Source organism: Pezoporus occidentalis, unplaced genomic scaffold (assembly GCF_034315485.1).
Source record: "Pezoporus occidentalis ecotype Australia unplaced genomic scaffold, CSIRO_AGI_Poc_V1 ctg19, whole genome shotgun sequence".
In the NCBI taxonomy this organism is placed as follows: domain Eukaryota; kingdom Metazoa; phylum Chordata; class Aves; order Psittaciformes; family Psittacidae; genus Pezoporus; species Pezoporus occidentalis.
The window spans coordinates 5872422-5893970 of record NW_026913748.1 but is presented as its reverse complement, the minus strand read 5'-3'; the positions used below and the strand labels follow the sequence as shown (position 1 = coordinate 5893970).

The 21549-nt window shown below is 41.7% G+C and overlaps 1 protein-coding gene across 1 annotated transcript in view; it reads right to left on the bottom strand.

The window, feature by feature from the left end:
• The window catches only part of TMTC1 (transmembrane O-mannosyltransferase targeting cadherins 1), a 147935-nt gene that overhangs the window by 63111 nt on the left and 63275 nt on the right, over positions 1 to 21549 (bottom strand). Inside the window, exon 8 of the mRNA XM_062616554.1 lies at positions 12056 to 12245. Within this exon, the coding sequence (XP_062472538.1) occupies positions 12056 to 12245 (190 nt within the window). The remainder of the gene's footprint in view (positions 1 to 12055; positions 12246 to 21549) is intronic.

Below are 21549 nucleotides of genomic sequence, written 5' to 3'. Positions count from 1 at the left end.
GAGGAATAGAGCCCGATCAGTGATGTGGGACCAAGCGGTACAATCTGTCTTGCTTTTGCACAGCTACAGACACCAGTTACCACTGGTCTAGTCAGTGGCTGAAATTCAGAAGTCCCAGTATTAAAATATATTTGTCCACTCTCTGGGAAAAACAATGAGCATTCCCTATGGGTACCAAATGCAAGGGTACACATCAGGAGGCGCCAATGTTGCTTTCAAGGAGCTAAACCACAGGATCAAAAAACACTGCATTGGCTTCCCCTGGCTCAATGAAGAAACATGAAGTAGTGAGAGGAGAAGAACTTATGTCTCCAGACTTCTTTATCAATACCTGCATTATAGAGCACCTTGTTTACCTGCTTCTATTATCCACTCTTTCGGTGTCTTGGAAATGAGAGCTACTACTGCCTTCTTGCAGTCACACCACCACCTAAAATACATTATTCCCAGCACTGAGCTGACACCATCCATAAAACTGATGAGCATAGATGACTGGTAATGGTCAATTTGGCTTTTAATTACAATAGAAAATTGAATGGGGAAAAGGAAAGAGGATTAAAAATGATTACTCAACTCTGAATGAAAATTATCAGTTCTAGCTCAGCTCCAACTTGCTTGCCACCCACTTCTGGACATACACTCCATTTCTTACCTGCTATTTGACAGTCTCTTCCCACCTTGTCTGGCTTAATTATGGTGCCCATTTGCTGTCACTGCTCTAACTCCGGGGGTTTAACAACAAAGACAAAGAAGGTATGCTGGACCAAAAGGAGTGCACTGCTATTGCATAAAATGTTCTCTGTCCCTAAGATATTCTCTTGATTTCAAATGAACCAGCTATCAAGTATTTATCCAGTTGTTGTTCATTAAGTCAGTAATTGGGAAAGCAACCTCTGGTTAGCATCTCTAGGAAGGACACAGTGATATTCAAAGCTGCAGCACCGCAGATAAGCAAAGGAAACTGAATTCTGGAGAAAGATAAATAAACCTGTACATGAAATGGGAAAGAAGAAAACGTAGGAATTATCTCGGCTGAAGGAGAATATGGTATTGCATGCCCTTTCTCTCTCCACAAGTCACACTCTAATGCCGCTGGGGGCTGCCAGCTCAGTCCCTCAGGCAGGGCTCAGAGACAGGAGCCCAGCAACTCACAAACCAGCCTCACAGAGCAGCAGAGTCCTCCTTAGCGATACCTATTTCTGAAATAAGAAACATCTGGCATTACCCTTTTAAAAGCATTCAGTTCAGGCTGAGGCTTTTGTGAAGAGATGGTTCTTGAGGGCCAGATTTACCCGATTTTGTTGCTTGCAAGCCAACAGGTCAAACTGCTGAGCTCATGCTGCGGTCACTCCAGAGCTCAGTTTGGGTTTCTCTCCTCTACCAAGCCATTAACTTTCCCAAAATTTGTACAGACATTTCATGTATTTGACACCTTGGCTCTGTGGCTGGGTCCTGCCCAGGAGGAGTGGCTGGGGAGAGCCCCTGGGCAGGAAGCCCTGCCCACAGCCTGGAATTTATACTGAAATAAAAAAATCACCCAATTCTCAGCCAGACCTTATTTCTCATTTCCCTAAATAGTTTCTACTGACTGATTAGATAATGAGCAAAACCGGCCTTTGCCCTGATGGAAAAACTGAACATTCTTCTATCCCAGCCTTGTGAGGGCTGGTGGCACAGCAGAGCTCCATCCCTGCCTTCTCAGCAAGGGCTAACATTCACTCACCTAGGCAGCTCAGAGAAAACAGAAAAAAGGACAGAAATGCAACCATGATATGTTGAAAGGATTCTGTGTATCGCAGGCGATAACTGTAGACGGCTAAAAGCTAACAGCACAAGTCTCATAAGACACTGTATTTTCCTTTATCTTCTTCCCCTATCAAAATTTACTTGGTAGATTCACCTTTTAATCTCCCTTCCCCCTGAAGGGACTGATAGATTTACAAATGAGTAGACAAGCACAAGAGAATGGCGCAAGAATATTGGAGACTGGTATTGTAGGGCTGCAGGAACAGAGGGCAGCAGGATCTTCCATCCAACGCAAGCCACAGACGTCCTCCATGTGTTTTTTAGAGGAAAAAAAAACAACCCAACATGTAGCTTGTTACATATTTAAGGGAATAAAACATAAAAAACCCACAAGCAAACAAACAAAAAATATTGGGACCATTCATTTGGTTTAACTGGTCTGGCCATAGGAGCTCACTTAAGAGACAGCTGAGCTAAAGATGGCCTGGAGGAGCAGTCAAAGCTTTTAAAGAGTAGTAGGCAATTTTGCTTGTCTTCCCTTTTCCTTAAAATAAGAAGAGCTAGTATAGAAGTTATAGATCACTTCATTCCTTTTACAGAGACACATCTCCTTTGCTCTTAAAAATAGTGCTTTCTTTTGGAAATACAAACTTGCCTTCCTATCTGTCACAGAATTCTCTGGGGGTCAAAAAAGCCCACTTTTGATTTAACCTTGGAATGATTCCTTTTGTTAAAGACAAGCCAACATCTACCTCTAATTACAATTAAGCCTTCACTATATTGTTACAAAAAAAAAACAAAAACCAAGAAAACAAGCCAAAAAAAAACAATAAAGAACTTTTTTAACCTGCTACTTTTTATAGACTTGAAGAACTGAAGAACACCACTTTTTCTCCCAAAGGCAAGACAAGAAAATTGTCACACTATCTCAAACAGAATCCATTCAAGGCCAAAATCAACCAAAACAACAATAAATCTCAAAAATTACTTCCTTGGCAATTTGGGGGAAAATGAAGAAAATCTCGAGTTTACAACTGAAAGAGAACTTTGCATATTACATACAAGACATATTTCTGTGCTACAAATAAATATAGTTAGATTATTTGCTGACTACTGTTAGATCACAAGTCTCCTACGAGCCAAAGCCTACAGAGTACAAGTGCAGGAGGTATGCAGACTACGTTGACATACCTATCATAAACCATGGACTTGCATAAGCCCACTGTACATTTGCTATGTTTCCTCCGAAGAAACATTGTCTGAGGTGCCAGTCTTGCACACATTCACATCCCCTGGCACCTCGAAGGGCTGAGGCATTGGAAAGTGGAGCTGTGAGGAGAACCCTCCTGTCAGCTGGACGAACTTGCACCTTGGGGAAGAGAGCAGCTGGGCAAACAAGTCCAAGCAAATTCTGTTCTACCTTGGAATGCTTCTGAAGGTGTTTATATGTGACTGCCTGTTTGATGGGAAGGTGGCAATCAAATGGGTTCAATTCCTTCCTCTTAATAGTTTATTTTGAGAATGAGGCAAGCGTTACCTCTCCACCATTTAGAACCAAGAGCTCCATGCAATAAAGACTTCCTTCCTACCAAAAGAATAAATCATCCTCTGCCAGTGAGCTCTGGATGATCCAGAGCAGCCAGTGAGATATTATGCTTGGAACATCTGACTGTGAGCACAGAAAAGCTGGTATCCAGGAAAGTTGGTAGTGCGTGACTGTATAAAAGCAATGATTGGTATTACACATTTTTAAATGCTTGCAGGCCTAGGAGGTAAGTGCATTATCCATCAAAAGAGACACAGAAATCTAAAGAAACTACATGACTGACTGTAGGCCACAGACAGAGGATTACATTTTTTCAGTTTATTCCTAACATCCATTTGTGCAGACTGCTGGCGCAAACGACACACAAACTTTATTCATGTACCATGACTGCTATAGTTGTACCAGTCCACTGTGAAGCCACAAGCAGCTCAGCAACATGACTCCTCATCTGCCTGCACCAAATCACTGGCAGCATCTCACCTGGCAAGAGGTCAGGACCTGCAAGCGCCTCTCTTGCACTTTCCGCATATAAGTTAAAAGGGACATTTCAAATTCACACTGCATTCTTGCACAAGGTGATAAAAAGCAAACTTAAGCTAATCGGGAACCAACCCTTGGGCTTCATTCCTTCACAGCTGACGCAGAGCTTGCAGAAGCAAGCACTGGGTGTTCCCAAATCCTGCCTTACTGATGCAGGCCCAAATGGGTCATGGCAGAGCTGTACGATGCTCCATGTACCATCAACATGGTCTTCTTCAGGTCACCATCAGAAATCAGGATAAGACATGTACATCTTTATGTTCTGTGGCCAAACAGAAGGGCACTGTGGACCTGTGGCTGTTTCGCTCTGCTGCCTGTGCCACCACTTCCCATATGCTAAACATCAGGCGTCAACAGATGGTCTGAAAAACTCAGACATTTGGTAAGGGAAAGGTAACTGCCCAGCTTCAAACCTGGCTCAGACAGTAGGCTTAATCAGCCTGCTCCTACAAAAAGCCACAAATTCTGTAATCACTTCAATTTATCATGAGTTTTATTCTTCCATCTCATAAAAAAAAAAAAACCGGCATCTTCAGTAGCGCCAGCTGCTTGAATGCCAGTCTTCAGCAACTTACTGTCTTCCTAAAATAGCTCTATTTTCCTTGGTGATCATCTAAGTCTTGACAAAACCACCCAGTTACTACTGACTAGAATTAAGCAAATGTTGTATTTCACAGACAGCCCAAAACCATGGGGATTACCAACACTATTTTGACCATCACTACTAACTGCTTATTAATTACATGACATGTTGATCCTATTTGAAGCATCCAGCAACACAAAAACTACTTTGCAGTTCACCAGCAGCAGCACCTATTCATGAACTGGTGTACAGGCAAACATACACCAGTCAGAAAACAAATCAAAAGTACCATTGACTTCCTGACCCAGGCTTATCTGAAGAGAAATCCTTGGCACATATCTCAGACCACTTTAACGAGATCGTTCACTTTCCATTTTCAGAAGGAAGCAAGTACTGGTTTGTACCAGTAGATAAAACAGCCTACTTTTACAAATGCTGAAAGTGCCTAAAGCTTTAGTTACATCACCGAGAACTGGGGATGCTCAGCAGCTCTGGAATTCAGTCTTTCAATTACACAATAAAAGCAGAAAGCAGTCCTTTCCCAATCTCATAACCCACAGCAAGGCACAGAAGTACATTCTACTGATACTTCAGTTTTTATTTTAGTATCTTAAAGTAAAATTTTAATAGCTATTGCTTTCTTTTCACCTGTAGTTCCCAGCTATCCATCCATTCAGCTGTGTAAGGTCTTTCTTACCCAGGTTTCCAAAATTCCCTGAAGATATAAACTCATTTTCCCAATTCCTAATCTCTGCAACCTCTAATACTACCTGACAAACTGATCTGAGCAGAATGCAGGAGCACGTATGTCTTTGCAAGAGAAGTGGAACATTCCAAAAGGAAATAGGAAAGTCAGTAAATTGCTCCAGGAATTAGAATAATGCTTTTGACCTTATGGTTGTTTTTTGCTCTTCCCTTTCATTCTGTGACAGCAGGCTGCTTCACAACATGGGGGGAAAAAAGAAGGCAAAAATCCCCATGAAATTTAAACACATGCTCCCTGCTTGCAGTATGTAAAAGTATGGTGTCTGAAAAAGCAACTCTGTTCACAGTGAGTTTGCTCTTAAGACAAACTAACTGCATAACAAGAGGATCCTAAAAAAAATTACACAATAGCTTGGCACTCAAACATTTAAGACCAAATAACCACAATGAGTATCATTATCGCCCTCAGCTATAAATTTCCTAGTCCTCAATTCCACCCACCCTCTCCTATTACGCCTACTATTGTGCCACTCAAAAAACCTTTCAGCCCTCAGTGGGCCTTGAAATACTAACTCAAGCCAGAAGAAAATAGTAGAAACAAAAAGAGTATCTTTGACAACATAGTAATTCTGTGTTAATAGGCTGATAATGGCAGAACTACCTGCACCTATGGAAACAACCTACCTAGGGTGACAAAACTCCTGTAGGAGAGAGCCCATTTAGCAAGATCTTTACAGTGAGCCAAATCAGAACTACTTCAGCTATTGTTATATTTACTCAGAGTACCACACTCCAAACCTGGTATTTCAAGCATCTACCAGGAAAAAAAAAACAACAAACCAACAAACAAACCTGATGCAAAAGGTATTTTGACAGCTCTTGTGTTTGCTTTTTTAATTAAGAACAGCAGTGGCATACAGACTGAGGAAGGTTCCTTCTTCCACTTGAGTGTCAGCTGGCACAGCAAGCACCCTGGGAAGGCTTTCCTATTTCTCCCAGCCCCATCAGGAATCCACACCTGGTCTGCTTGCAGCACTCAACAGAGCAGAAACATGGCCAGTGAGACACACAGGGCACCCACAAAGTTGCTCCCCCTTCCTCCAGCTTCCACTAAACAGAGTCTTTCTGGCTTATTACTCTCTCCCCGCAGCAAATATTAACAACAGACGCAGCACAGAAAAACCTCACTGCTAAGGATTAAGAGCATCAGTCCTGACCTTCTCTGTGTGTGGAAGGAATTCAAGTGAGCCCTCAGGAAAATGAAAGCAGGATTTATTTTAAATGGACTTTTTATGAAAATGACTGTGGTTTCCAGTTCGTCTGATAGATTCCGTCGATAAATAGCCTTATTCACCTTGCTGTGCCTTTGAAGCAGGTATTGTTCTAGAAGTGTTGTGGCATATGAATCTTGCTAGACATACTTTCTAACTATGTACTACTGTAGAATATTACAAAAGGCAATTGTTCCCCAGAAAGGTCTGTAAGCTGTGATTTATTAATGAAATGCCAAACCTGGGAAATGAGGCAAAGGTCTCAGTAGTGCAGGGTAAAGTAAATAGCATGACAGAATACACATAATAAGTTCTAGCAAAAACAACAGAAACATGCACACAAAGAGAAGATGCAAATGCACTTCTCTCCTTGATGGTATTAAACATTGTCGGCTAAGAAATATAGCCTCTGCATGTGACTGAGGAATATGCTTAGATGACATTCATATATACAAACAGCCAGATAAATGGCAATATGGTACCAATTACAGAGCAAATTAAAGTCATAATACTTTGCTATAATATGCCTTCTTTTGGCTAAGAAGTACTATGCATAGAAATGTAAAGAAGCAGCATTACCTTAAAATTATACCTGACGTAAAAAACAAGCAACTGTAGCTGAAAAGGTCAGGATAATAATATACATCACAGTCACATTGTAATGAATATAAACTGAAAAACATCACAACCTCCTGTATCACATGTAGCCACATCAGAAAGCAGCAGAACATGTTCTTCAAAAAGGTATATCCTAGAGGACACTACAGATATTTTTTTATTAATGTGAAACATAAGTAGCACTCCCTCCTCAGACACAAGCAAACTGCTGCATGTCATTATGTGTTACTGCTGAGCAAGTAGAAGGTGCCTTGAACCACCATAAGGTACCTCCATGTGCTGGTCATGAGTATATATGCAATACAAGGACCAAGCAGCATGAAGCACAACACATTCACCCCCAAGACTGGTCAGGTACCAAAGCTACTGTTTTAAACTGTTTTTTGGGATCAGTTTGCTCTGAATTAAGCCATCACACACACATGAGTTTTCCCCCTATCGGCCCTCCATATATCAGGTACCAAAGAGGAATTTGATCCATCATGTGCTCTGTACATACCTTCACAGCTACAACTACAAGACAAGCTGCATTTTAATCACACTGCTAGATAAGCAGCTTCCTAGAAGTACCACTCAGAGTGGCCTTCTAAACATCTGAAGGGTCTTCCTTTCATGCTTATCGAATTATTACGAATGCCAAAGAAATAACTGTTGCCCTGACAATACACCAAGAATTGTTGTCCTCTCTCTATTTCACCAGGTGCTTGACATTTCTTCCAACATAGGAAGGCAGCACTATGGGCCCCTGGGTACACTAGTGGCCATTTGAAACATCAGACATTATTTCTCTGGCCTTGTAACTGGTGTGCTTGGCAACCAAAAAGAGTGCTTCATCCATTTCACTGCTATCTTTGGAATCTTCCGAGTCCCAAAGCTGGAAGACAGACCATATCCATGCCTTGCAGCTGAGGCTGTCTTTGAAAATGAACAATGTACAAATCTCATTCCCTTTTCCCAACTATCATTATTTCTCTGGGATGCAGGTATTTGCAATAGCATCCCCAGCCTTTGTCACATCCCCTGCATGCTACTTGAAGTCCAACCAGACACGGAGGGGAAGTTCATTGCAAAAAGCTGAACAGAGCCTGAGGATTTCAAGACCCTCTGGTGGCTCCTGGCACCTTGGCTAGAACATCTTAAGAGAGGCAAATTTGCAGAGCATGCCTGGCATCTGTGTAGTAAAAAATCAAGTATCAGTGTAGTAAAAAATCAAGTATCAGTGTTTCCAAGAGCTGCTTAATGATGGACTGCAGCTTAGCCACCAGGGAACTGTATCACTATGGAAAAGTCTTGGCTACAGGTGACAGCAAGGTCCCTTTAGTCCAACAGTGGGAGATACCAGGAGCAGGCCTCCTCTTTACTCCCGTCAGGCATTCTGAAGATGGAAATTGTCATGTGTGGTACGGATGGTTACAGCAAGAGATAAGCATGGCTGCGCACCTAAACACTGCAGAGTAACAAGTCCTTCTTGAGGAACTGCTCATAGGGAGCTCTTAAGCCAATAAGCAAAAGGAAACAGTACTACGCAGACAAAACAACCAAGCGAATGAAAGTTATATAGAAGAAATTCACAGAGCAATTTTTCAATGACTTCCTCATTAAGAAAGAAGGAGGACAACAGTGACAGTGCATGAGGATGATGAGAAGGGAGGCTTCTCTCTCCAAACAATAACAAACTGGAGAGCTCTCTTATAGAATCATAGAATGGTTTGGGTTGGAAAGGACCTTAAGATCATCTAGTTCCAGCCCCCCTGCCATGGACAGGGACACCTCACCCTAGACCATGAAACCCAAGGCTTCATCCTGGCCTTGAACACTGCCAGCGAGGGAGCATTTACCACTTCTTTGGGCAACCCATTCCAGTGTCTTACCACCCTCACAGTAAAGAAATTCTTCCTTACGTCTAACCTGAATCTCCTTTGTTTTAGTTTAAACCCACCACCCCTTGTCTTATCACTGCAGTCCCTGATGAAGAGTCCTCTCTGGCATCCTTGTAGGCCCCCTTCAGATACTGGAAGGCTGCTATGAGGCCTCCACGCAGCTTTCTCTTCTCCAGGCTGAACAGCCCCAACATTTTAGCCTCTCTTCGTACAGGAGCATGAACACCTCCATCTAGTAAGAGACATATTCCAAGTGAAGCACTTATGGGTAGAAATTTTGCACTGTTTCTTCTCCTTCTGAGCTATAACAACGTTCTCAAAACGAAATGGAACAAGAAAGCTTGCCTTGGATGTCTTTTATCAGCACTACACATACCTAACAACAGAGTTATTACCCTAATCACAAACGTCAACAACAAATTAGCCCTGTTTAAAATTCAAAGGCAACAAAGACAGAAATCCAATACATGCATTCTCCTAATTACATTCAATGTAATATATTCTGCAAGTCTCCTGTGAGCTTGTTTGGATGCACACGCATCGCCTCTTACCACTGAAAATCAGTTCTTGTGTTCAATGCACAGATGTATTCACTCCTGCCAAAATAATTTCTAGCATTTCCATTCTCTGTGCCACAGAAAGTGTCAGTGCCAGTGGGAACAAATATGAGGCTTTTTCCTCTCTTAGCCCTGCATACCTGCACACTCAAATGAAAGGCACACACAAACTGCATGCCTGTTCATTCTAAAACCATTCCTTAGAAAATCGCAAGTTATTCCTTCCAGGTTAGCCTTTGCAATAAAAAATGAGAAAAAAAGGCTGCTAGGACAGTTCTGTGTGTTTGCTTCAGAAAGAATGCAGAATTTCTTACTTTATGCAATGTGAAAAATCAACTGATGTGTCTCATGCTGCCTACAACCTGCAAAATACTGAGAAATAGCCTGTCTGGGGCTTGGTGGAGGGATGGTTCTTTTCGGGGGAGCAGTACTGTATGAAAGGCTGTTGCATTTGGAAAGAAGCTTTCTTAAGAGCCTAATACAATTGTGCCTGCAGTTCATGTGACCTGAACTTCCCCCTCCTCTCTGTAGAAGATATTCTCGAAAGTGTCCAAAGCCAAATGGGATAACGCATTTCCAGGAAATGTGTCTCTTCCTACTGTTTGCTTTTGTCAACAATCCACACTACTCAGCATAATTACCTTACCTTCACACCACTTATGGCAGTATCACCATAGTCATGAGAATCATTAAACATGAAACAGAAAACAGCTTTCGAAATTTAGAATTTCCTGAAAAGCAGAATATTTCAGTTATCTCTAATTATACCTAGGGCTGGGGGAAGCATGTTGACCCTGAGGAACCATTACCACTTCCATGTTTATGGTGGGTTTGCAGGAAAGCAGAGCAGAGACTGATTACAGCACTTTGTCAAGAATAGGTGATGGTTCCGGTTTCACTTGGGTTAGCCACAAAAGCAGATCACTTCAGATCCAATTTACTCCATGTTTGGGGTTTTCAAGGTTAAACACAAAAGAATCTACAAGGTGAATTTCAAGACATCCAGCAACTAAACACCTGAAGAGTGAAATTCACATTGTTTAATGCTACATTAACAGTGGGTAAGAGCAAAGCAGTGAAGCTATTTCACACACACAAAAAAATAGAAATTGCCATTTCAAATCAAAGAGTGGTATTCATAAATTCACACTGAAAAAGTGTGAAGAAGAAGGCCAGAAGGAATAAAAATATTATAAAATCCAGGTACTTAATGCACAAAGTGCCTTGAAATATTTTGTTTTGCAGTTCGACAGAAGACTAATACTTCAGTTACCCAAAGGAATCCTTCTGGATTATCGTTTCACCCAAAATAAAATCATATCAAATGTCTTTGCATAATCCTGAAAGATTTTTTTTTTCCCCTGCAAACTAATAACATTAATCTCACTGATAGCAACCAAAATGTCAAAGAATATGGGATAAGATTTTTCAGAAGTGTTCAGTACTGTGCTAATGAGAATTTTATCATTAACTTCCATGGGAACAGGATTAGGTCTAACACAAACACTTCTGAATATCTCTAGCAGTGAGTAATACAAGCAGGAGGAATACAAGATGGTGTACAACCTGCAGGTAGAACTAGTGAATATCTAATAGGGTATTTTCCCATATTTCCCATAGAGCATCTGTCGATGCATAATCTAAATTAATGACACTGCAGTCTCAAACCATTTGGTTCATTTTCTCTTATCAGGAGCAGAGGGAAGACTGCCAGGGTAAACTGAAGTATGTACATGACCTGAACATTTTAGCATAACTAAGTATTAAAACCCTAACACTCCCCTACTATGCTTTTCAAAGATGCATATATTTAAGGAAGAAAAACTTTTGTCCTATTTCAAAAATAATTACCAGCACTTTCCTTCCAACACCGTTGAAGGAGGAATAGCTTGTAATTACCTATGATCCACAAAAAAAACATTCCATGTAAGTGCACGTCTAATCTCTGACAAGTCTAGTACAACCTCACTGTCATATCCAGTATGATTAATGGTGGATCTGAAATGTTGAATTGCAAAGCACGGCTTACCAGCTATATTATTTACGTTAAATAACAACTTCCAGATCATTTCAGGTTTCCCACATTCCATTACTCCACTGATGAGAAATCTTCTCATCAAGATGTATCCAACATTTAGCTTTTAGAAGTACAACAAAGGTATGAATACAGTAATTGATTTTATTTTCAAATAGCTCTGCAGATGTGTCATGGTTTAAACCCAGCCAGACAGCTTGTTCACTCACTCCCCTGCTTCTTTCCCTCCCCCTCAAGTTCCCAGTCCTGTTTGAGGTAAGTGACAAAGAGCCTAATGACTTTGGCAGAGGCAGAGACACTTAACTTCAGTGGGTTTGGATCCTTAATGGTAATTGAATGCAGGACTCTAGGACAAGTTTTGCCCTCAAATCACACCAATTTGAGACTGAGACATTCAACTAGGGGGACATTTTCACCTTTGAAGCTTGCCTGCATTAGTTATGTAGTAGGGTTTTTTTAACCTCAGTCCAGTGCATTTGGGAGGAAAACTTGTGCTTACTGACCATTTCAAATGAAGGTTAGGAAACAGAATATTTTAAACAAAACACTCTATTGCACGACTTTTTGGTGTTACCTTGAATGCAGCTATGCAATGTAGGCTGAGTAAGGTCATCACCAGTACCAGGAACACTGTGGCTAAGTTCCTTGCATCCCAGATTGACTCGATCAAAGGGATGCTGCCGACCTGCCAGTCATAGCACAGGGTGATGGGTGCCAGCAGAAGCCATGCATTGAAGGCCAGAAGGTAGGAGTAAGTCAGAAACCTGCAAAAGAATATAGGTAATGTAATATATGGAATAACTGCCAACACATGAAGCATTTTCCTTTGGTCATTACCATAAACTATATGGAAAAAGAGGAAAAAAAACAAAACAAACAACAACCAAACAAGCTAAAAAACCTGTACACACACAGGCAATACAGTACCTCTCTATCAACAAAGAGATGCTAACATAGGTGAGGGGCACTTCAAAGAAATAACATAAGATCAATAATATTTACATGATTTCTGTGCACTAACCTTTAGAAAACTAAGAGATCTTTATCTCCAATGAATGTTGGATTTTTGAACAGATTTTCTCCCTGCTTCAATGATAAATGAATAACTGGGCAGGTACATACATATATTGACCTGTTAAACACTTCACTGCATCACTCCTGCAATACAAAACATCCCTCTAGCTAGGTTTGACTTATAATTTAGGATTTTTCCTATGTGCATAATATTCAGCAATTAAAGTCAAGAACTCTCTGTCTTCCATTCCAGCTCAGACAGAAAATACAGAAGAAAGGAGGCACAAGGCGATTCTTGGCTAATCCCATCAGCACTTAGTAGGGCCTGAGATGTGCCACAGAAATGATGGAGAAGTAGGGAGCCTTTGAAATTGTTGTAACCTTCATCAATTAGTATTCTCAATAGAGAGGAAATTAATGGGGAATAGAAATGGGGAGCATACTGCCCTCCTGAAGTATGCAGGGCTTTCAGAAGACTGAACGAGAACAGCATGTGTGCAAAAACAAGAAACAGAAGAAAACTAGAAACAAAAAAAATCAAATCAAACCAACATCCCCTCTCCCCTCCAGCTTTTTGCTGCTTGGCATCTACCTGCCCAAAAGCACATCTGCCTCACACCACATATAAAGCAGTTTATATACTTTTGTATGCAATAGGCTGGAAATTATTTCAGCAACTGTGAAGTCAAACAAGCAAAGTTACGGCAGTCTTAGAACAGACAAACCCTTCCTTGGTTTGCAAATGGAAAAAGTCACATTGTACACAGCAGCAATGACAGAAAATAACTCAAGGAATTAAGTTATATTCTATCCTGCATAATATTTCTTCCATCTGAGACTGCTCTGACTGTTGTTTTCACACCCAGTTGCCATGGTACCTTAGCAGGTTTGTTAAAATGATAACAATGAGATGTCAACCCATGTAGACAGAGGATTGTTTCACTTGCCACTTACTAACATGCCTCTTTGGGTCAAAATACAGCTCCTTCCACTTATTAATACTGTATTTGTGGCAGAAGGGGTAAGACACTGAAATTAAATGTGACTCCAAGCAAGCAGGAAGTTCCTAGATAGATGTTGGCCCAAGACACAGGGATGAAACAGGTCTAAATATTTCTGAAAACAGTTTTAAATAACCACAAACTGTTAGGATATCAGTTTCTCTTCTCATCCGAACCCCCAAACATCTCCAGGAGTACAGTGACCTAAAAGCAGGGGGGCTTACAGAGCTGGAATAACATTTCATTGTAAACAGCGGACAAGGCACATTCTCATTTCCCCACAAATCTTTCTAAGCTCCCAGTTCTGATGGAAAATGGAATACTTCCACATTTTGAAGGTTTTCATATATTTGATACATTTCTCTTCCATCCCCCCATTTTCTTCCCCTTCCCCATCCCAAGGTAGTAAACAAGGGCAAAAGAGAATATCCATCTTCTAACAGAGGTAGCGACTAAAAAGCCAGTTTCTATATGAGAAAGCATCCCTCAAAAACATAATCTGATTTTACACAAATTTTTCTTACAATTTTGATCATTCAGTATTTCTCAAGAAACAAATACGCCTTTTCTAATAATAAAGCCCATATTTTCTGGCCTCCATTACAGAGGAACAGAGCAATGCAGAATCTGATGGAAATCAATCACACCAAGGTGTTCACTCCTTGATGTTACATGTGGCCTGGCCCCACCTCTGCTTGGCTGCAATAAAAAAAAAAAAGACTTCTGCGTCAGCCTCAATACAACATCAGCTCAGAAAAGGTTGCCAGCATTTATTTACAGCTACTTACTTAAAAGCCAAGCTGAGATCCCTGTCTAAAAGAAAGGGCATGTCCGTTTATGTCAGTCTGTGTCACGGCTTATGATGCTGTTACAAGAATGAACATTAGACCGGATTTTCACAAGTATTGAGTTAGTTTTTCTCTTGATGTCTTAGGAGAGCCCAGTTTTTTGAGGGAGTGCCCTTTTATGCCCTGGCATATTAACATTCTTAGTAAGCATCACAATATACATGGAAGTCTGGATGCAAACCACAACACACACCAGAAACCCTCCCGTGCTTACTCAGACTGGAATGTTGGGTAGGAAGGAATGAGACGACATTTGGGATCTTTGCAAACCGCAGCACTGCAGCTAAAAACAGTCTAGTTGCTTTTCTGCATCTTCACTGATAAGGCAGGAGCTGCTAAATCATTATGCAGTACAGAATAACTAAACCCAGTTTGTTTCCATAAACTGACTCACAAATTGAGTCAGTTTAACAAATTTTAAAAGGAACTAGCCAGATTAGTGTCTGTTACATGCATTTCTGCTGGAAAGTTAGGACAAACTGCTGTTGAAGATGAGAAGACATGCTCCAGGACACTCATTCATCAGGAGAAGTCTGTAAACAAGTCTCTCTTTCCATGCGCTTGTGGGGTTTCCATCTTCCTTGGGAGCCATGCACACAACATGCTGCCACAGGCAGGTCTCAGACAAGATGGGCAATTGCTCTGTTCCATCACAGCAATAACTGGTCTCTTAAACACACTCTGTCACCAGCACTGAGCTACATTAAAGCCTGTGACAGTTGTTAACCATCTATGTAAGGTCAACTGGCTGGCCTCTCCAGACACTCTGCTGGAGATCCCTTTGACCGTGTGTCTCATTTTCAAGCCTGAACACCCTAACTGAATGTGCATGTGCCACCAGCAGGCAGAGAAGCAAGGCGCAGGGAAGGTGCTGCCTGATGTTAGAAGGTGTCTGTAAGCTGCAAAACATTCTTGAGCAAGCTCTGATCCAAGAAAAGTTTGGATATGCTTTCAGTATTGGTAACCTGTCCTTGAATGTGATGGATGGCTGTATAAAAATAAAGCACAAACTATTGCTATTCTAGATACTAGGAACAGAAAAATAACAGGAAGCTAATAATAGTTACTGTCAATTCAGTGCTGCTTTTTACTTACAGCTCTCAAAAGCACATGGTATTCCTCTACATCCGTGTGGCTCTCATACCACAAGGCTAACCAGGGATAAAGCTAAACGCAGAAGAAACTTCAGAAGAACCCTCTCACCAAAGCTGACACCTCAAGGAAATAATCTGCAGATTCTGAAGACTCAAAGATTCCTGGAATCATTCCAGGAGCTAATTGCATTTCAGCAGCCTACCTGCAAATGGCAACAAAAGTATTTCTTTTAATTAATTGACTAAGTGATTTATATTTTAAATGAATGATCTTCTCTATGCTGCTGTTAATGCCTGCTGAAATTCCAAGGGAGAAAAATCCTTGCCTGTAACATCTCCCAGTCTATCAGTTAATCCCAGACAAGTCAGAATATTACTGGTGAGGTGACTGGAAGAATCTGCCTCTTAATTGGCAATCAGTTTTTCCCTAGGCATTTGCATTACAGCAGAGTCATTCTTTTTAATTTGCAAACTGAACACGGAAATGCAAGTTTCAGTGGGTATCAAGTGTTTCTTTTCACTTCTCAGTATCTCTGGCATGTTGGGAAAAACACAGCTCCTCCTGTAGGTAGCAGGTGTTGTCATGGCAATCCAGTTTGTTTAGTTTTGCATTTTTTAGTTTAAATGTACTGTGTGTGCTTTGTTTGAGATAAATACAAGATGCCTCATCTATAGAACCTGTTGCAGAAAACAACTATCTGAACTGATTGCTTCTGCTGCAAAAATGAAAGTAAAGGATACTATTTAAAAGCCATAAACAATACAACAGAAAAATAACTGGAGGAATTGCCTGTTACCCTTTGCTGTAACAGAGACTACCGAGCTTGGAAAAGCCCTAGTCTCAGCTCTGCCAAACTCAGGCCATCAGATCACACGAGGACTGTGAGACTAGCTAAAATAAATACAACATTTATAGACATTTACAAGGAGTTTCATTTACTTTCTGATGTTGCAGCATTTTAAGCTTCCCCCCACCAGCTCTCAGGGGCTGAGGTTACAGATTTCTTCCTAAAACTATGCCACACAAGTGACCACAAGACTCAGATCATGCCCCACTGAAGCTGCATGGAAAAGCAGAGGCCAGTGACCCTATTCTTTCTAGGTGCATGCAGTGGTGCAGCCTACCACCTACCCAGTTCTGAGACAACCCATCTCATTCCAAACCAACAGCCTTTCCACCAAAGACCGAGCAGGGTATCCACCTGCAAGTGGAAGATTTTCCTGCACTGGGGATTCTAGTAAGATAAAGGCAAAATATTCTCCTGGTTGGGAAAAAAAAATTGAGCAATCTAGCAGACAGGTGATAACAGTTCACTTAACTGGTATTTGGGAGAAGATGGGGGTGTATGAAAAAGGGGGGGGGGGGGGGGGAATCAGAGACAGAAGCAGGAAGATAGTGATTGCTGTTTCAGAAGTCACAGACCTCGTTAATGCTCCTCTGTGAAGACAGTCTGCACACTGCAAAGACTCCTGGAAGTTTCAGTTCACTGCAAGGGTGAGAAGAGCTCCTTTATTAGGGAAAAGAGCTTCTCGCTTGCATTAAGAGCTGAACTGGTGTCAGCTTAAGCCTCTCTTCATCCTCTGCAAAGCCCTAAAACCAATTGTGTTTGATGAGCCTCTTCACAATAATGTCCTCCTAGGACAAATGTGGCTGCAGTTATAACCAGGTGGTGGTATTTCAGGATATTGTCTTGAAACTGTATATTTGTGCTTCCCTTGGGGAACTGTCAGTCCAGTCATACCTTCCCACATGAGTTTGTTTTCCTGCTCTGTATATTGTCAGCCTAAACATTTTCTTTTCATAGCCTTAGAATTAAAATAACACTGTCTATCCAGCACATTCAGTGACAGTGGAATAAGACTACACAAACAAGCAACAGACATATTCAGATTTAACATCCAAGTGCAAGTATCAGCCAGGTAGAAAAGACTTGTAACTGGGAAAAGTGCCTTGTATACCCTTTCATCAAAACTTTTACATCTAGAGGAAAAGAGCTGCCAGTCAGTAGAGGACAGGAGTTGGAAAGACAAAGATATGAATAAACAGACAGCTACAGCTTGATAAATAGCAAGGTAACTCCTCTGGAAGGTGGGTTTGTGTGCACCAGGAGCACAGGGACAAGGCAGACTATGTTGTCCTCTGTAGCTTCAGAGACTGAAAAGCTTTGATCTGATGAGCAGTTTGCTCTCAGTTGTTTCAACTCTGTGGCTAAGAATCTGAGAAATATCAAATTCTTGAAGTGTAAAGACTTTCAAAGAGCCTGTGAATTTCCAGTGAAACCCAAGCCTGCTTTCAGAGCCTGAATGCTGGAAAACCTTGGATTGATCTTGTACTGTTTTCCCTCCACAGGCCCATGTGTGCTGTGGGTGAGAGCGTCCCTTGTGATCAAAAGCAATCCTCAGCTCATCACCAACAGCAGCATCTCTCCAGAAGCCACTCAGTCAAAACCCCCAGCCACAGGTGACAACTGCTTCAGAAGAGGCTCACCGAGGTGGCAGGGGTTGGAGGGTCCTCTGGACAGCTGCTGAGACACTGGTGGCTGATCCTCGGGAAATTGAAACCCAGACCTCATAAACCTGCTGTGATAACATTTCTGGAAGTGTTCCATTGTACCCCAGAGCATTACTGGAGCCAAAGGGAAGCCCTGGGCATGCTGCTTTGCCTCAGAGGCTGGCCATGGTCTATCCCTCGTGTCTGAAAGTGCTTTGATAAGCAAAATGCATTGTCTATAGGAGGCAACAGCCTCTGCTTTGGCTGCACCCCCTCCACTTTCGGCAGAGGAGGCTTGTTTTGTAACCAGTGCTTGTAGCAAGTGCCATGACCTATTAAAAATGCCTGTCACGCTGAGTTCCAGAGCAGCACCACCTACCCGGGTTTCTTCATTAAACCAGGAAAACTTAACTGAGAGAGACGCTGAAATCTTTCACATGGTTCTGGGAAAGCAGGTTTCTTTGGGAACTGTAGGGTGGCCTTTGCTTTGTAGCACCACCTTCCAGATAGGCTTCCCTCCAGCCCCCTTGGAATAAAGAATATATCTTACACTTAACATAGGGGCTATCTGGCCCCTGGGTGGGCATGACATCAGTTCTTACTGACACATGTTGTTCTCCCTTTTGTCAGAAGCGAGCCCTGAATTCTTGGTCCCTGCAGAGACTACACAGAATCATAGAATGGTTTGGGTTGGAAAGGACCTTAAGTTCATCTAGTTCCACCCCCCCTGGCATGGGCAGGGACACCTCACACTAGACCAGGTTGCCCAAGGCTCTGTCCAACCTGGCCTTGAACACTGCCAGGGATGGAGCATTTACCACTTCACATAGGGCTGAAGTTAAGTAGCTTTAGGCACATGATAGAAACCACAGACAAAACAGGCAGAACTTTTCCACTCAGGAAGCCCGTGCAAGTCTGGCTACTAATTAAGAACTGATCTGTCACAGGGGTCTGTTTCAATGCCAATTCCTAGCTTAAGGTCAAGAGTAGTTGCTGCACTTCTGTTGCCTTGTCAGAACTGGCTGGCACACACACTCAGCTCCCCAACAGAAGTCTGCTGTGTGCCTCTCAATAACTCATGCCCTTCCTTCGCAGTTGCAACTGGGATGATTTAATGCACTGCTCAGGGAACAGTCACAAATCTATCTGAAAAGGAGCATTTGCCAGTTTTTATGTATAAGCATTTCTTCACTTTATACAGCACTGAGCTCTCATTTACTTTATTGAAACAGCAAAATAATACAGAAAAACAGCTTACAGAGAGAGCAGTTCAACCACAGGAAAATGTTATCTCAAGGCAGTTTTAGTAGAAATGTATTAACTATTTAATGCAACACCACAGTTGAGCCTGCTTCATGCCCAGAGCCATAGCCAATGGAGGTCACCAGGCAAATACCAGCAGAAATTCATAAAACTTGACTCACAAAAATATAGTTTAAAAAAAAACAAAACACAACTATACTTTCTTAGTTTGAAATTACTGGCAGGATTTAATCTGTTCCACACACCTTGAGACATGCTGTACAATGGCCTTTTCCCTTGTATCACCATGGTGTTAGTAATACAATCTGTTTACCTGGAGGCCTCCTACTTCTTTCCTTTCAAGAATGGTGTAAGAAGGAAACATTGTGCAAAACATCTGAAGCATGACAGCCCACCACTCAACGCCCTGCTAACACTCAAGCTACACTTCAGTACACTGTTTACCTAAAGCTGGGTAGCTCTCCAAACATTTCTAATTGCATTCTTCCTCAACTTTTATCTAATACAAGCAAGAAAGTTTTAACAGAGTTTTGGGGTTGTTTTTTCTACTGCAACAGCTTACCCACAGCAGATTTTGAGATGGCAAGTCACAATGACTGGAAATGCACCTTCTTTAAGGTAGGTCACTGGAGAAGGTACATTCTTTCTGCAGTGTAAAATAGCCTGTATGGACAAGTTTTAATGGCAGGGCTTATATATAGCAACATTCCCAACACTAATTTCTGCCTACACTAAGAACTGGAATGATGGACAGATTTCATCTTCTCAGATCACAATTGCCAAGCAACATGCTGAAGGACATGGAAATGTGGCTTTCATTCATGTCACTAAGTTTTAAGTTATTTGGGAATAGCACTTGTAATTTTAAGAACAGTAATTTAGTGAACATACTGAACTTGTTAAAGACTTCCAGCTTATTTCATTTTCCAATGGTTAAATGAATCTTTAATGTATACGTTTGTATGTCCAAGATTGAGGACGTTGCACAGAACACACAGCCATGTTCTAAGGCCAGACTAGGCCACACCAAAGGTCTGCCAAGACCAGGATCCTCTCTCCAGCAGTGACCAAAAATTAATGGCAAGCAAAGCATATAAGAACATGATATTTTTTTCCCAGTCTCTAGTTATCATGATGTCCCTGAGTTGGATGTGGTTTCTGCATATTTAGTAGCCTGGATTTCTTTTTTTAACTTGGCAAATCTCTCTTCCAGCCTGCATAAACTTTCAGCACACCCACAGGATCCTGCAGGAAGGAGCTCCCCAGCTCAACTACCTGTTGCAAGACACCTCCTTAGCTTGCTTTGAATGTCTCCTCTTAAATTCGTTTGATAAACCTTTATTTCTATATGCTCCCCACCTCCACACAACCACGGATGCACAGATCTCTCTCTTGCACTACAAGAATCATAAGGGCTGGAAAAATCTGACCTCAAATACTTTTTCAAACCCATAACTTACACCTACCCCTAATCTTAGCTACAATAACCTTTGCCAGCCTTGGGACAAACCATGCCTGTATAGCTCACTGCCTGTCACAGAAGTCTTTACGAGAGTTAACAATGCTCTTTTGGGTTCCTCCTATGTCAGCCAAGACCCAGCTCCAGACCTAAGTTTATACATTTCACAAATACTGCCACACATTTCCAAACTACTGTTTTTCTTTTTTATTCCACTTGTTGTCATCAGCCTTCTTCCTAGCCCCCAAGAGTTGGCCAAGTCTTACAATAGCTTTCAACTCTGTTGAAAACCAAAACATTTACCCTGGCAAGACATGCAGAATGACCACATTACCAGCTTAATACAAATAGAAACAACTGCTTGCAAATACAGACTCCCATTTATGCCCTGCAGGATCTTCAAAGAGTTACAAAACAACTCGCCTGCTGCCCAAGCACTAATCTTTGTTTCAGCCATAGCTAAAGTGTTAGTAACCAACCCCCTTAAGATCACCACCCAACACTGGCCTTTCTTTTAGTTTCATGGGGCTTCCTCCTTCTGGTGTTGACACCAAACTTAGCTCTTCCACTCCCTTCCTCCCAATTTAACCCAAGTTGCAAATAACATCCTGGCTTTAAATTCAGTGCTGTGACAAAATTACTGCCTTCAAAATCTCATTAAAAGCTTCCCACACCAACTCTTCATATGCTGCTGCTGTAGGTGTCTGCAGATGAGGAACATATATTGCTTAGCAGCTTCTCTGAGGCTGGACCATAACTACAAACACTCCCATCTGACTGGAGATCCAGCAGCTGGGCAAGCAACCACACAGATCAGCACTTATTTGGATGTTGAATATCCTCAAACCTTGATGTCACAGACCCTAACCTAACATCACCTCTAACACTGGAGCCAGAA